The 17654-nt window shown below is 32.9% G+C and overlaps 1 protein-coding gene and 1 pseudogene across 15 annotated transcripts in view; both read right to left on the bottom strand.

Moving 5' to 3' along the window:
- Positions 1 to 17654, bottom strand: part of RNF145 (ring finger protein 145) — a 68403-nt gene that overhangs the window by 27214 nt on the left and 23535 nt on the right. For all 15 annotated transcript variants that reach the window (XR_002779523.1, XR_002779521.1, XR_002779524.1 and 12 more), the window contains 6 exons: positions 14029 to 14264; positions 11437 to 11612; positions 7527 to 7667; positions 5611 to 5793; positions 1756 to 1903; positions 434 to 790 (listed from right to left, as the gene is read on the bottom strand). Coding sequence is in view for 6 of the 15 variants with exons in the window: in XM_011356725.2 (XP_011355027.2) it covers positions 434 to 790; positions 1756 to 1903; positions 5611 to 5793; positions 7527 to 7667; positions 11437 to 11612; positions 14029 to 14264 (1241 nt within the window). In the remaining 9 variants the exon portion in view is untranslated. The remainder of the gene's footprint in view (positions 1 to 433; positions 791 to 1755; positions 1904 to 5610; positions 5794 to 7526; positions 7668 to 11436; positions 11613 to 14028; positions 14265 to 17654) is intronic.
- Positions 8643 to 8762, bottom strand: LOC111737723 (annotated as a pseudogene).

Raw genomic sequence — 17654 nt, 5'->3', positions numbered from 1 at the left:
ACATACTCACTTACTCTACCTACGTAAAGTACCTGAACGCTTCTTCCTCACTCAGTAAATGCCAGAAGGAAAAGAGTCAGAATCTTGGCACACCACTTTTCAGAAGCTGCTGACTCCTAATAAATAGTATATATTTGATAGTGCATATATATGTGTGTGTAAATATATTCAGGATTAAAATATAAAATGCACCTGTTTTTCCTTTATTTGTGGGTGAGCAATGTTGAAAACAACAGTAAATTAGAACTCGAGGAACTAAATTAAAAATAATTTAGAAATAAAATGGAAATATTTTATCAAATCTAGTAATTTCTGAGGCCCACTTTCTTTGTACCCAGAAGATAATTCTGCCTGGAAATTTAACTAATGTGGTTAAAGTCTCAAGGGATACGCCGTATGACCCACCCAAATGGACTCTTACTGTGTGAGTTACCTGATAACAGATGGCACAAATATCATTGTGTTTCTCAAGCTGCTCTTTCGTAGCAAGGGGTAATGACTTAATCTTATTCACAGCATCCCTGCGGAGGAGGAAGCTCTTCCACCCAAGCTGGGCCCGAAGCCACACATTGTAGTAGGAATGGATGAAGATGATCATTGAGCCCATTACTGTCCATTCTCCAAAGATGGTCTCTGAGACGCCATAGGCCACTACACAGAGGGCCACAAGAAACTCCAGCAGGCGGTAAGTGCCATTCACATAGTAGATGACATCATCCATGTTCTCCACTGGCTCTTTTCTGAATTCTTCAACCATAAATAAGACATAAATAAAAAGTGTTCCCAGAACCTTAAAAAAAAAAAAAAAGCGTATATTAAAATAATATGATCACTAAGGTTTTTTTCATAGACTTTAAACAAAAACACATTTCTAATACTTATAAGATGCCATATTAATATCTAGAAGAGACACTGGTATAATCAAAATGGGAGTGATCTCAGTAACCCAGGCATTAGATACCAAAAAGCCATATCCTGAGAAACAACTTCCCTAAAACGACTGGTAATTCGTTTTTTCTGACTCATCCCTTCCTCTAACTCCACAGGTCGCCAAAGTCCATCAAAACTCTATCTGAATTTCCTAATTCTGTAGTCATACCTGTTCCTCCACTTTGAAAAAGCCTTTACTTTTACAAGGAATGATGGACAAATTGTTACTGCCGGTGCTAGCGTCTTTTACTTTTTACTGATGAGGCAGCAAATATCCACCTTTGAGTTTCAATAAGCTTATCACTTCCAGGATGATATTGTATGTGTGCATATTTGTGTGTATAAAGTATATATTGTGTCTCTACTATACATATTTATGTCAGTTATTTGTGTGTGTGTGTGTGTGTGTGTGTGTGTGTGTGTGTGTGTGTGTGTGTGTGTGTGTGTGTGTATATATATATATATATCATAAAACTATGGATATTTTTGAGTGGGTATTTACTAAAAAAAGTGCTCTAAAATAAGCACTAAAATCTTTTAATATTTTATAGTTAATTTACAATTTACATGAGAGCTCTATGTCGCACTATTCTGAAAAGGAGAAAATGCAAAATTTAATTACCTTGATAAAAAATAATACAGTGACATAGACAGGTCTAGTATTTTAATAACCTACCTTCTAACACCTATGCTCAAATAAACAATATATTCTAGTAAAGAGGGTGGGAAGTAATCACCTAAATAGGCTACTTATAATCACTAATCCTGAAAAAGTTTAATTCCTTTTCTAGAAGGAAAAACAAAGTTAATTAATCCCAGGCTTACCTGAAGAGAAGTAAGAATGCTGCTAGAAATAATAATAAGAAGCCAAAAATCCATGTGGAAAAACTGGCAAATCATGTAAGCCATATATGCAGGGAATATCAGTAAAAATAAACAAAGGCTCACAGCACGGAAGTGTTTCCACAAACTCCTAGAGAAAGAAAAGTATTCTCTTAAAGTGCCTGTCACCTAGTAAGTAGCACAACAATTGCATTAACAACTATTAGGTCCTGTGACATGCTTAAATTTCACAGATGCTGTACTGGGCACCCTTCTCCATGCCGGTCACTGTACTAGATAGATTTCAGGGCAGGTCCTGCCGTAGGCTTGATGTTTCAAAGCCACCTGACTCATTCCTTTTCTCTTAGTCTCCATACTCAGCGGCCAAGTACCATCAATTCTTTTTTTCTTTTTTTCCCTCAATAGTTTGCTTTCAGTTTCATTCCCAGTCCTAGTGACTTCAGGCTTTTTTTTCCCCCTAGCACTAAACATTAACAATTTTAACAGTAATCTGTGTTCTGAAGTCATATGCCATCCTCTCCTGACTCGGCTCTACCCTGTGATGAAAATTTCTGCTCCTATGAGCACAGTGCCATTAAGAGGAATATGCTCTCTGATGAGCAGTATGTAATCCTCACACCGCTTGAGGATGGGGGAGAACTATGAACCACTGCGTTCTAAGACCTACCAGCGGGTCTTCCTCATCCAGCCCCTGATCTATCCTGGACACCACCACACCTATCTTCCTAAAGCTCCACGGGTGTACGATTGTCAATACCTTCTCTAAATTTCCCAGCTTAGTATCCACTCCCAATTTTTTGGTCCTAAGTTGTCAACATCTGTTCCTCACTGTAACCAAATAGGATTAATTAACTAACTGTCCTCTCAGAGAAAAACAAAGCCTCCAGTCCACTCTCTCTTTTTCTAAACCTTTTAAGCTAAACAAATATATTTATACAGGCAATGTAAATCCTTTCTCCAGGAATCACCTGCCCTCTCGGAATTCTTAACACCTGTACCAACCTGCCATACACTAAATTACAGTGTTATTTCAATTATATATTTATATATAGCATGTATTTTGTTTATATATCTATAAACGTTTTTACTTATATTTTCATTTTCTATTTATTATCAAAATAAATGTGTGTATATATATGTATGTATGAATACACGTCTTATCGCCCAAATTTAAACTCTTTAACAAAAGGATAACTCTTTCTTCATATAGCCCAGATCCTAAGCACATGGACTTGTTTGAATTAAGTGCCAAATAAAACTAAAATTCATTTCTGCTTGATATTTTCAAATTACTTTCCATTTGCTATTACCTTTTCTTACCTACCCATCCATCCACCCAAATGCAAAGCCCTTATGATGTAAGCAGGACAAAAGTTATCATGGTTATTTCATAGGGGAATAGTTACATGCATGACTATGTTTTGAAGACAATAAATCAAGAGGTTTCTTAGACTCAGATTTCAGTTTCTAATTCCACTTGAACCCTACTTGTTGTCAATAGTGGAATATACACACAGAAGCCCCCTAGTTATGGCATGAAGAAAAGGAAAATAATTTTTTCTTGTGTTTACCTCTTCATAACATAGCAATATTCTAATAGATCATTCTTTAAATGTACCCCAATTTAAAATAGATTGTATACAAATTTCTAAAAGATAAATCTATAAAAACCCTCCCCAATAAGTGCCTTAGCAGAACTTTGAAAAATCTGTGTATGACAGAAAAAAAGGGGTGATTTCCACCCCCTACAAATCTACTTGTAGAACGATATACTTTATGTACCCAATTTATAAGTAAATAGATGATGCAGGGCCTTATTACTTCCACAAGGGTTTTTTTTAATAAAAGATAATAGATACTTCCATTTCCTGGGTAAATAAAAGCCAAAGTTGGAGTAATTTTTTAACTTAGTGATCACAAATCTAGAAAGAAATCACCATAAACCCAAAACAGTTTCCCTCTCTCTTAAAAACAATTACAATCTATGTAAACTGAATAGCGAGACTTTAAATTATTTAATGATTTCTTATAAAACATGAACACTGATTATTTAAAACTATTATGAAGAAATGTGGATTTCGACTGAAATAGTTTGAAGTTCATAGATGCACAAAAATAAGCTGTTTTAATTAAATATCAGCATCTGTAATATGTTCTCAAATCTATGCAAAGCATCTCAAGGACACAAAAGGTAGCATAAATCCTCCTTCCTACCTGTAACTATTTTATAGGGAAGAGGAAAAATAACTATACACAAAGTTAAATGCTATACTGTGTGGGACTATCTATAATTAGTAATTCACAGAAGTGAATTACCATTTTGGTAAAAATTAAAGCTAGATACTTTTGAAAAGTGTTTTTCTTGCCAAACATTTCTATTGTCAGAAGTTAAGGGACAAACATAAACTCATCAGTAGCTCTGCTTTGAGATGCAAAACATAATTTCATTTTTTTAAAGAAAGGCTGGCAGGCAAGATTTATTGTAACAGTAGTTATACTATATTAGGTGATAAATTATAAATCATTTTCTTAAACAGGGCAATTTGCCTTAAAACTTTAAATGTATTTTTCAAAAGCAAGGTGGCTATGATCCATTTAAAGGAAGTAGATATATATTTATATATGTACACACAAATGTATTTGTGTACATACACAGAAAAGTATATACATTATGCAGTTTTAAATTTATGTCTAATTTTTATGTGTATTACATACAAACATATATGTACATATATATTCTTATTTAAGCAGTTAAAATTCAATAAAAATCTTATGGTTATAGAATTGTATATATCTTTCTCTTTTCCCCGAACTTTCTACAGCATTATATTAATCTTATTAATATGTGCTAAATTAATTCGTATAATTATTAATACTAAAAGTGCCAGAGATGACAAAATAGTAACTGTACTTAAGTCAAAAACAACTCGATTTAAGTGGCTATTAACTGAGTTCACCACTGAGTTCAACAACTTAAATGCTTCTAAGAAACCTTAAAAGGGTTTATCTAGAGATAAAAAGACAAATCTGATGAACTATAATTAAAATGCTAATTTGAAATGTTTTTAAAATTTGCTGTCAAAATTCTATCTCCCAAAAGTCTACCTGCTCCCTTACTCATTAAACACTACCAAAGAAGCAATACATGCAGGAATTTTGATAATAATCAGAGTGTAGACAGATGATAGAAAAACACAGTGGCACTGAATTCTAAGCAATCCTTTACAGAATGTCCTTGTATAAACTACATTAAGCCAAAATAATATCTTAAAGAGCTAAATAATAATTTGACTTTTACTCTTTAAGAAAATTTCTGTAATATGAGACATGAATCTCGCTATGAATTTTATTTGGTACCGCAAGGTGTCAAGATAACCTTAGTTAAGTTCCAACCGTTTTAAAGATCATCAGATGAGGCCGTTATTCCATAAATGCCTATCTTTATGAATGCCTGAGTGTTTTTCTTTCATTTATGTTTCTCTCAATACTTTTCCTCCTCTAACATTACACAGAATAAAATTATATATTATTTATCGGACTAAATTTAATGCTCTATGTTCTTAATTTTAAGATTGGACAAATATAAGAAGTATTAAATTTCTCTTAAGAAGAAAAACTTGATTTGTAATTACAGGGCCTTGGATGTGACTTTTAACTGTAGGAATATTGGGAGGAAACAGCAGAAAAGTCAAACATACAAGAAAAATTAAAAAATGAAGTTAACTTAAGCTCATACCAATTATTCATCCATTTTCTGCCCCTAAACATTATCTAAATCTTCAGACAACAAACTCATGCAAAGAACATTACAAAAATTTCTTTTAGGAAGTTTCTTACTTGTCTCTAGATGCTCCCAGCGCCAAAACAATAGGATCTGCAATCTCTAACATAGACTGTAGGATAGAAGCTACAACAATGAAAAGGATAATACTGAGCAGGAATGCCCGGTGAACAACCTGCAGCTCTATTAGACCAGTCTGCACGGCCAGGATTAACAGTGTAACTCCTTCTGTCATGCCCCTAAAGAAGCATACATTTCCAGAAAAACAAACAAACAATAATCAGAATCTCATTTAATTCCAACAGAAAATAACATAAATGTTTAGAATGATGTTACATTATTTGTGATATTTAGACAAGAAAATATCTAATCAGAATATTACCTTATCATATAACAACAATGTAATATTATATAGTCATAATATATCACTACATATGCCAAACATAATAGTTATTATTTTAGCATACGATGAGGAGGAAAAAAGCAACTTCTAAGATAAATAAATAAAAGTGTTCTAACAAGGCTTTACTAATGAGCCAGATACCTCTACCATTCTTATTTAGATAGCCACTGCATTATACATATATATTTACATCATGAGCTATATTACTATTATAAAAGATAAAATCATTGGTGAATGTCTTCATAATCTTGAAGTAGTAAAGGTCTTGTTAAGCTCACCATAAGAACCAAAAGACATAGACCATAAGAACCAAAAGATGTAAATACAAATTTTTTTAATTCAATTTCCATATGGAAAATATATACAAAATCCTAAGACCTTTATCCTATTGACTTGATTTATAAAGAACTCTCACGAATAAATGAGAAATGATCAAAGGATAGGTACAGTTTTCAAAACTACAAATTAGCAAATATTTCAAAGTCTGCTGACCCAAGTATTGACAAGGAATGTGAGAAAAAATGGGCAGACTAATTTCGAGATATAAACAGATAATCTGGAGAAAAATTTGCTAATGGATTTAAAATGTACATACCCTTCCAAGTCAATAAACTTACTGGTAATAATTTACTCTATGAATGTACTACAAAACTTAAGATACATGTATCAGATATATGTAGTGAATAATAGAACATATTTTATGACCTCATGGGGATACAATCAGCAAAATCCAGACTGAAAAATGAAGGACAACCTGATGTCTTCAACAAACAAAGGAAAAATAACAGAGACAGCAGGGACGTAAATAAAAAGAGACTTAAGAGACATCTCAACCAAATGCATTACGGATCTTACTTGGATCTTGAGCAAACAAAATGTTTTTAAAAAGATGTTAGCTGGGACTGGCAAGATTACAGACTACAGGTTTTTTAATCTTGTCATTAAAAAAACTAATAAACACCAAGAAAAAAAAAAAACCTTTACCCTAATTTATAAGATATGTACCATATACTAATTTTGAAGTATTCCATAATATGTAAAGACTTTAACAAGAGGTTATATAAACTTACATAAATAAACCATGAAAAGCTTGTATTAACAGAAATCACAAGTTCCAGCAACAGGGTTTGCCAGTACCTGATGTTAGTGATTTAATAACCACTAGATTAACTATTCTGCATTCTCATTAATGCAGCCTTTGAAACTTCAAACAGTATCAAAATTATGTTCAAACACTGAAAAAAAAAAAACTTTCAGAAAATATCAAATACAGAAATGTGATTTCAATATGGCTATGCTTCAAATGGGAAAAAAAACCAAGTTATCAAAAATTTCTTAAATAAATCTAGGAAAGTTTCCAATATGCATTGTTAGATATGAAGAATAAAACTACATTTACTTTTTTCATGGTATTTTAATCCAAATGTTGCAATGTTTCAAAAAAAAAAAAAAAAAACCTCCTCGAAATTCAATTTCCTCTAAAATTCGTCAACAAAAATGTTTATCACTAGCTCTTCACATTATATGTAAGATTTAAGTTTCTGGAGATCTTCAGAGTAAGGCACTTACCGATTCATGGCTGGATCGTTCATGAAAGCTCGATAACCCTGCAAGTAAAACTTGCAGAGTGTCAGGACACCCAAGGCAACAAAAGAAACCGTGAATACCAAACCCAAAAGAGAGTAAGGAGTACTGCAGCATTCAGCAATACTAGAAAAAAAGGGGAAAATATTGACAGATAAACATTTTCTATTTGGAATAAAAACATCTTAAGTTTTTAAATAACCACCAAACTAGATCTGACCCTCATTAATTAAAACACTCTGAAACAAAATTTGAGATGAAATCTCCCACTCACTCTAATTTAAACCCATTATTATTATTATTATTATCCTAACTGACATTTTTCCATTTCTTTGGCAAATATTCAATACATAGCACCGTATCTGAAACAAAATCTTCATTTTTATTTATCTAGCATCTCCTTCAAATGCATCACCTCCTTAAAACTCTAAGGGTTTAAATTTTGTTCAAATCTTAAGAAACGTATAATTAACATGCTGATAATAGGAAAAAAAAAAAGAAACGTGTGTAATTATCCACCGTTCCTCTGAAAAATGATAGCTGTTCAAATTGTTAAAGACTGTATTGCTAATGTAGTAACTTGCTGAAATCCCTTATTTGTCCAAACTGCTGTCCGGGTGGGCCTGTGCTAACGATGGAGCCCTGTGACTCCTCTCGCTACAACAGTATCTTCCATGCTGCCGGTGCTTTAACATGAATTTAATCTAGGCTTAGACAAATTTATTCTGGGTTATTTCAAAAACATGTCCAAGAACACAGCCCAAGACCACTTAAAAATAATTTTATTATCAATATTTAACATAAAAGTTTGCTATGAATACCAATTATAAGGAGAATTGGAAGACCTTACACTAAATCTTGGAAACACTTTTATATTTTTTGGAATTACATTCAAAACTTTCATTGAAGATATTAACAAGTATTTTGCAAATATATACAAAATTAGGTACCAATAGTTTGGATTTACCTTTTACACAGCATCTAAGATATAGTTCAAAGCACTATATCTTTTTTTTTTTAGGTGAGGCAACCCTTGGCTGACCTCACAGACTGCAAGGACCTTGTAAGCTTACAATCCCTAATTTTTTGTATTATTTTCTACGCCTACAAGCACCTGGTCTTCCTAGGTGGTCTCCCATCCAAGTACTAACCAGGCCTGACCCTCTTTAGCTTCCGAGATTAGACGCGATTGGGCTCGTTCAGGATAGCATGGCCATAGACTCAAAACATGATATTTTAAGTTTTAAAATGCCAGTGAAGAATTTCAATTGAATGGATGAAGAATTCATTCAAGTGAATCAATAACTGTCCTTTACTATGTAACTCCATGCTTCTGCTATATAGTGACCCTTCCTAATCAACTGCTTATAAGTTAGTTTTTATGTGAAAATATCTAATTTTATGCAGACCAATGTACATTATGATGAGACAAAACTGTCTGGTTTTCTGTTAGGAACCAAAATATCTACCAATCATAGTGGTTGATAGCTAAAAGAATAAATAACTTTATGGCATTCTTACAAATCTAATTTCTAAAATGTTTGATATTTTTCTCAGAGAACTCATATAACATGTTTAAACAAATTGTCCAGTAATTAAAAAACAGGAAACTCATGGTTGAAAGTAATACTAAAATTTTTAGTTCATTCTCATTGGAAAATCTGAAAATTTTACTGAAAGTCCATAATATTCTTGTCTCCATATATAGAGAAATCTTTTAGACCTCAACAGTATGATTTAATTACATTTTCAAAAGGAGCACATTCTTTTTCTCTTACTTTAGAAAAGAATGTGGTGCTATTTTTCAAGAGAGCATACTAAAGAAAATAAAAGGTTTCAACCTAGATTTGGGGAAGTGAAAGAGTTTGGGAAATTTATAAAACTTTTTCTTCCCCTCTCTCTTCAATGAGATAATTTATGGATCTTAGTTTCTATTTTTCAGCTGCAAAAAACAAACAAAAAAAAAACTTTGTTTTTCAGTCTGTTTGTGTGTGCTTTTATTGTTGGTTTGTTGAGTTTGGCTATTTTGGTAAACTTGCAATTCTTTCTGTAAATAAGTTATTCTTTGGCAAAGTGACACACAAATATAACATGGCACAAAACAGCATCAAGAAGTCAAAGAACAAGGCTTACAGAGATATAAATTAACCTAAGAACCACATGGGAACTTCCCTATTAAAAAAGAAATTAAAGCATTCTTATTCTGAGAAAGGGCAATCTATCCTATGTATAAAAAAAGAAATACAGAGAAAATTTAGTTTAGCAAGATATCTATCTAAACCTTATCTAAAAATCTCAGTACTATTTTCTTACATTGTAAATAAGTCCAAATTTACTCACTGCTTACTGACTGTTAAACCAGTTACATTATGCTATACGTCATCTGATTGTGCTTTACAATGGATAGCAATCTAGCTTAAAACAAAACCAACCCCAGTCTCAAACTCAGGTTATTATTCTAGTCTAACCACAGGATTTTCAAATAAATAAATAGAGAGAGAGAGACAGAGACAGAGAGAGACAGAGAGATAGATAGATAGATAGATAGATAGATAGATAGATAAATAAATAAATAAATAAATAAAAACATATTGGAAAGTATATTTAAAAAAATTACCACAGGATTTTCTCTCTCTCTTTAAATTTGGTTACTCTCTGGATTATTTTAAAATTCTGCATAAAATCTCCATAATATTTACACAAAAGTAAATAGCAGTGAAACTTCTATTTATTAGAAGTTTCTAATAAATCGGCCATCAAAATGTGTTTGACATCAATTTACTGCATGTTTATAGAAGCTACTTAACTAAAAGTGACTCAGTATCAATTAGTTTATTCTATTTTTTTTTTGATTAAATAGGTACTGACCTTTTTATTGATATTGAAGTTTGTATAACATTTTTCAATCTTACCAAATAACAGGACCATAAATTTGTCTTAAACTTCTCGTTCCCTATACCACTTAGTACACATGTTCCAGCATTTTGAAGAAACAATGGCTCTATGAACTAAAACTCAAGACTCGTATCCACCTGTATTTACTTTCCAGGAGGGCAGAGTTTCATTCTTGCCTTTTAAAGTGACAATGAGGCAGGGAACAAAGACATATCCCCATGTGCTATATTCTGAGGGCTTGAGATTCAAACTCAGAGTGGAAAAATGACAAATGTGGATCTAGCTTAAGCTCACAGCAAAGTCACTGAAGTAGAAAAAGGACTCTAATAACTTAAGACTTTTTTTTAAGACTAAACCTTAAAACCAAGTCTTACAATTCCTTTGGGTTAAACAATAAAGTACTATGATGTACTCATTTCACCAAACATTTGACCCACTCTCAATAATGAAGCAAAACCTTCAAAACAATAAGGTGTAGTGAAAGCACATAGGTAAGTCGCAGGTTTTGAACAGAGATGGGGTTTCAGTGTGAGCGCTGCTGCTTTTAGCAGTGTCACCTAGGCAAATTACTCTTGGTAAAGTTCCTTCAGCTATAAAATGGTAATGATAACAAGGCACCTATCTTTCAGAACCGCTGTAAAGATTAAGTTTGAAAAAAAGTGTAGAGTAGTGTTGCTGGCACATATTAAATACTCAACAAACAATAGTTAATTTTAGTGACATATTTTTCTTTAATTGACTCAATAATTTAACTTGAAATTGAAAAAATAATTTTACAATCTGTTATGTACTTTGGTCCATAGTGTAGCCAACTATACCACCATTATTACATTAGCAGTTCCCTGCACTGCCACACCTAGGCAGCCACTGAATGAAAATGCTCCCTTAATTAGATATGAAGTACTATGACTGAGAAAAGTGAATCCACAAAACTTACTACTCCTAAATCAAAGTTTTCTCTTCCTAAGGTTATATGCAGTAATACACTCTTATTAATTACCTTGTCAGGAAAAGGAAAAGAAGCCTCTCACGTGATGCAGGCTGATCTCGAGTACTGAAATAAGAATAAATCTGAAGAGCAAATAAGACGAGCCAGAAAACCATGAAAAGTACAGGGACCACCAGCTGATTCCACAGGGACATTCCCAAGGCTAAGAGGCCATATACCTCGACTACCTGAATAAGAAAATAAGATAGGAAAAAACATCTTACATCACTTCAATAAACACTTTCAAAGACAAGGTTAATCCTAAAGTGCTTAAAGAGAAAAACTGAATCTTTATTCTAAGATTGTTTCAGCTAAATTTGCTCAAAGCTCCCTCTACACATATAGTTAGTAAATATCATGTTTTTAAAAATTTACTGATTTTGCATTATTATGAACATTTGACACACAGTAAACTGCCCTAATAGTTCAGGGATAAAGTCAAAATAGTCACATGTAGATTAAAACTACAGTACCAGGAGACTTGGTAAACTTACTCATATCTAATCGAAATGAACAGGACAAGCATGAATGATGCAGTATTACTTGAGGGACTAGGAAAAAGTGAAATGTAAAAGAAGAATTTTTTCAGTTTATTTAGGAATGTCATAGATGAAAAATAGTTTGATGGAAGACAGAATAATCACTGGACAAGTTTACTGTGAAGCAAAGACAGCAAGTTTTTCCCCGAAAACAAATCAATTCCCCTTGTTCCAACTATGTATTTTTTCAGTAACATTTCTCAGTTTGGTTTGCCAAGTACATTAACACACTAAGAAAAATAAAAGCACATCTAAAAATGTTTATTAATCTACTATAAATCAATAAATTAGCTTCCCAGTCTATAAAACAATCTCTCATGCAATTGAGTCTCATAATCTGAGTCAGCCTAAGAGCACAGATGTAACCGAGTTTCTGGAGTTACTAGGCCAGGGGCCAGACCCTGATACCACAACAGGGTTCTCCCAGGCAGACTACATGCTCTAAACTAAGCAGTCAACTGGGCTCGCTGGAACTCTTAATGTGATACCAGAAGGTTTCAATGAACCGTAAAGATCTTAAATTAAAATATATTGACTTGAAAGTTCTGGTTTCTGGGTAGGTAAAGATCTTTTAAGTTGAAACACAATGACGTGCAGGTTATTCTAAATTTAAATTTTTTCCATCTGTAAATCAAACGCTTTTTCTAAAATCTAGTCAAGATTAACCTCTCTTTTCCCTCAACTGAAAATATTGAGGGGAAAAAAGAAAATTGTCCAACTAGCTGCAAAATTATTATTGGCAGCTAACTGCCATTCAAGGAACAGACTGCTAAAAAACCTGACGGTTTTCATTTCTTGCCTATAGAATTCTTTCCAGGTCACAAATTTTATAACCTATAGTTTATCTGCAACTACGACACCTACTGATGATGCATGAATCCAATGGCAACCAAAAGAGTAAACAGAACATTGAAAAATGGAGGCTTTGCTCTTATGGTGATTAAATAAACAGTATCCAATTAATCCTTACTCAGTATCTCCTGTTTCTTAGAAACTAGGATAGCTCCACGAGATTGAATTCAAAGAAAAAATGCACAAAATTAAATCTGTCATTCTTCCTCTGAATATAACTACAACTCTTTCACCCTGAAGCAGCTCTTCATGTAGAGAGTCAAAATAACTTCTTTGGAAGATCTACTTTCAGGATTTTCTAGCATTGTGTAAGATGAAGAAAAGAATTAGTCTAAGGCCAAGAGTTTCGGAAATTTTTTTCTGAGAAATCTGCCCCTGGGGAGACAACAACAACAAAAACCTGTTTGGTCAATCTGAGAGCTTCTTGTACCTTCAAGTCACATATACATACGGTCAAGAGGTAGAAGAGATTGCCCATTTCAACACTCTTTATACCAAGGTCAATTTTAAGCTCTATTTTATATAGTATGCTGCAACTAGAAATATTTATCTCCTGAATATCTACTGTTTGTATCTGAGAATAATCTGTTTTAGAGTAGTCTGAAAAAAGGTGACAGAAGCACGTTATACTGACAAAATCAGTTCAAGTACTACATCTAAATGAAATCCATCACATTATAGACCAGAACTTTAAATAAATTAGGCAAACATAGGGGGAAAACTTAAGTCACAGTAGGGCTTTGATCAGGGAAAAAAAAAAAAATAGGATTTAACCTCTAGGTATTTAATTCTGTATTATTTTTGTCTTTGTTACAATAGTTAACACACACTGAACATCATCTGCCTGGCAGTGAACTCATTTAAATCTCACAGCAACTCTCTGAGTTAAGTACAACTGTTATTATTAGCTCCATTTTACAGATAAGCAAACAAGTGACTATCCCCAGGTTACACAGCTAGTAAACAGCGGCACCAGAGTACAAATCCACACAGTCTGCTTCCAGAGAAATCGCTTCCCTTACTGCCTCGCAATAGAACTTCATAACAAAAAATCTCATATGCTCCTAAATTAGGTTAAAAATAGTTGCTATTTTGAAATTGTCACACAGAATGTTACCATGACCAGCATTGTAAAATAAAAGTGAACTAAATCTTTAATATACTTAATATTTATGCAGAATTTTAGCTACCCGTGTGCAGTTGTCAGTCTTACCTGAACCAATTCTCTGTATGCAGACTTAGCAAGGTTATAAGGTACTAAAAGATTAGACCCAAGAAAATAGAGAACTTCCAATCCAGTAAAAATCATAGCAAATTTGTTGATGATAACAATTGTCTCCAGAGGAACCAGGCAGAGTCGAGCTAGCAGAGGAAGCATGTGAGCTGAAAAAAGCCAAATCTGCTTCGTTTTCATGACACAGGAGCATAAAGTACACACCACCAACTGACCTAAAATGGGGAGGGAGAATGCATTTGAGAGTTGGTATCCATGAAAATAAAAACAAAAATCACTGCTGATAAGGATGACGGAGTTTTTGAACAAGTCTAATTAAGATCTCTCAGGTCAAATTTTAACTTCATCTGACCATAATTATATATTCACATGTCTTATGCATTTTGAGCAGCAATTCCCTAGGATTGATTTTTAAAAAGCAGCACAAATATCTACTACTGGACTTCATCACATTCCAGATGGCATGCATAATATGGAGAAAGTTTTTTTAAATGTCTAATTCAATATTATAATAATTCAGGCACAACAGTTGTACATATATATAGCTCCTTTTATAAAACTGCTCAACATTTAATTCTTCTGGTCTATAGGTAAAAGCATAAAATCCAAGACACAGTTACTTGTCCAAGACTATGCTTTGACAAGATTTATTCTGAGGTTTTTGATCTTCAATTGCATTCACAGGCCAATGCAAGCCCTCCCAAATGACTCAGTAATTAAAATTAAAACTGAAATGTTTAAGCAACAAAATCTCATAGAGGATTATGCATAATCATTATAGAAAAGTTATAGAATAGATATAGAAAACAGAGAGAAGTAAAAAGAAAAAAACTCAAGCTCTCATAATCCTATCACCCAAAGGTAGCTCCGCTAATACCTTCGGTCTATTCAATGAAAAAATGCATGGAAAAGCATTAGCATTGTATTTGAAACCTAGTAGGTACTCAATAAAAGTCAGCTATTCATATTATCTATTCATATTTGAATACGAATAATAGCATATTCATATTAGCTAAACATATTTTCAGATTTATTCTATGCATATGAATATAGAGAAATATTTTATGAGATTTACATATTATTTTATAATTAGCTCTTTAAATTTAATACGTATTATGCATATATCTCTCCACACTAATAAACACATGTACATGGTTATTTTTTAGTTGTATGGTATGTTATACTGAATATATATGACATTAACATTTGGCTGTTTCCAAACATTTCATAATTATAAAAAGCTTTGTTATGAATAAGCTTGAACATTTATGACATCTTTTTATAAACTACTCGGAGTACATTTTCTAATATTTTCTTAGACTCGATTCCTAAAAGTGCAATTACTAAGTCAGAAGAAACATTTTTAAGGCTTATGACACAAACTGCCAAATCACCCTACAGAAAAAAACACTTAGTGTATACGGTGCCCATTTTCCCACTGAATTGCCAACAGTGAAAATAAATTCAGGAAGAGGAAGACAAGGAATATTTCCTAAGTTTCTTTAAATTTGTATTTTGTTGATTACTAGTAGTTCTGACATTACCAATAAGCAAATAACAAAAACTGCAATTGCTTGGTGAAATGCTTATTCACATTCTTTGCCCATTCTTCCACTAGGATATGTAGCCTTCTATTGTTTGATCGAAATACTGATCTCTGTTGCCATATAATTGTATTTTCCCAATGTGTCATTTGCCTGAATATTATAATAACCTTCTGCTCTTATTAGTACAGAAGCTTTTATTGTAAACAGTCAAACCTATAAATCTTTTCCTTAACGGTTTCTGCCTTTGATGGTTAATTGCATGGCTCCTGTTACTTAAGATTATACAAACAAGTATACAAGTAATCACCCATATTTCTTTTTAGTAATCTTTATTTTAAAAATTAACACATTTGAAATTTTAGAATGAGATAAAAAGTAAAAATCTAAGTTTGTTTTTCTAGATTTTTAGTTAGTTGTCTTAAAACTAGCTGTTGGAATCATCCAGGTGTTTTCTCATTAATTTGAAATGCTACTCTGGTATACTTCGAAACCCTCTGTGTCTGTGTCAGAACTTACTCTTTTTTTTTTAATGATCTACTCTGATGACAATACCACACTGTTCCATTTCACTGATCCTTTCAGAATATCTTGGACATTCTTGAATATGTAACCTTTCAGATGAATATAAGAATCATTAAGTATGGTATCAGATGGGTACTAGACTTATTGGGGTGATGGCCTCATAAGGTATATAAATGTCTAATCACTATGTTGCATACCTGAAACTACTAACATTGTATGTCAACTGTAATTGAAAAATAAATTTTAAAAAAGATATCAAGAAGTCCTAGAACCATTGTCCCGCCCCCCAAAAGACAAAGATCATTTAGTCAAATTCTCTTCCAATGAAAAGTAAAATACTTTAGGATTTTTGTTTGTGTTCTAGCCATATTATTGTTAGAAGAATATGAAAACAGCAATCAATTTTGTACATTTATTAATAATCTACTATAACACATGATATTTTCTCTCACAAAGTACTAGTTTTAGCCTTAAAAGAACTGATATTAAAATAATATGAAAAACATTCATAAAGGCACAAAAAAGGAGGAAAATCCATATAAAAAAAAGAGAGGCCATCAAGTGGGATATGTCAACAACATCTAGAGGAGAGAAGACAAAAACATATGAGACAGCTAACCGGTTTTAGACAGGCCACTACTCTTTCCTTTGTCCTGGGAAGAAGACTGACATCAGCTCTTTAGAGAGGCTGGAACATGCTCCTGGACACCCCAGGCTAGGTGAAGTGCCCAATGAAAAGAGGAGATTAAAACTGAAGTGTGCACCCAAAAAGAAGAGATCTCTCTAGAGCTCCAAACACTGCTACCACATTCGTTGCCACCCAGTTCTAGGACATGGGCTTCCTCCGCAGGGGATAAGATTCCTCTTTGGGGAAACTGACCAAGTCCAAATAAAAAACCTCACACAAACCATATACTTCCAAGTTCCCCTCAAAACAGCCAGTCCCACTTGAACACCAACTGTGAAATAAGTGCATTGGTAAGCTCTGGGATTCCAATAAACAATAACTCACCTGAATACAAATGATCAGTCAAGCACTCCCAGATATTTAAGTAAAACTTATGGTTTAATCAACCTCAGATGAGGCTTATGCATCAGTATTCATAATCTTTTATTTAAAATAACTAGGTGATTCTAATACAGGCTTGAGAAACACTGCTGTTTCATGAAAGACAAAGACCAAAACAAACAAAAAAGATCTCAGAGGAAATGGAGAGAATGCAAGGAACAAAAGAAAGCTTCAGAGAGATAAATAACACAGCTAAGAAATAAAGACTGTCACAGTAAAAAAGAAGTATTCAATAAAAACAAGCTCTTGGCTACTAAAAATATGTAACAACAAGAAAATACAATAAAAGTGTTGAAAGATAAGGTTGGGAAATTTCAGAAAGTAAAACAAAAAGAGGAGAGGAAAGGAGAGAAAGAAAAGGAAAATGGAACAGTTAAGAAAGTCAGGTGCTCAATGTAGGAGAACCTTACTCAATTAACAGGATTCCCAGAAAGGGACAAGAGAAAACACCAGGGAAGAAATGATCG

This window comes from Pteropus vampyrus, unplaced genomic scaffold (assembly GCF_000151845.1).
Source record: "Pteropus vampyrus isolate Shadow unplaced genomic scaffold, Pvam_2.0 Scaffold30, whole genome shotgun sequence".
Taxonomy (NCBI): Eukaryota; Metazoa; Chordata; class Mammalia; order Chiroptera; family Pteropodidae; genus Pteropus; species Pteropus vampyrus.
This window is presented reverse-complemented; position numbering and strand designations above follow the sequence as displayed.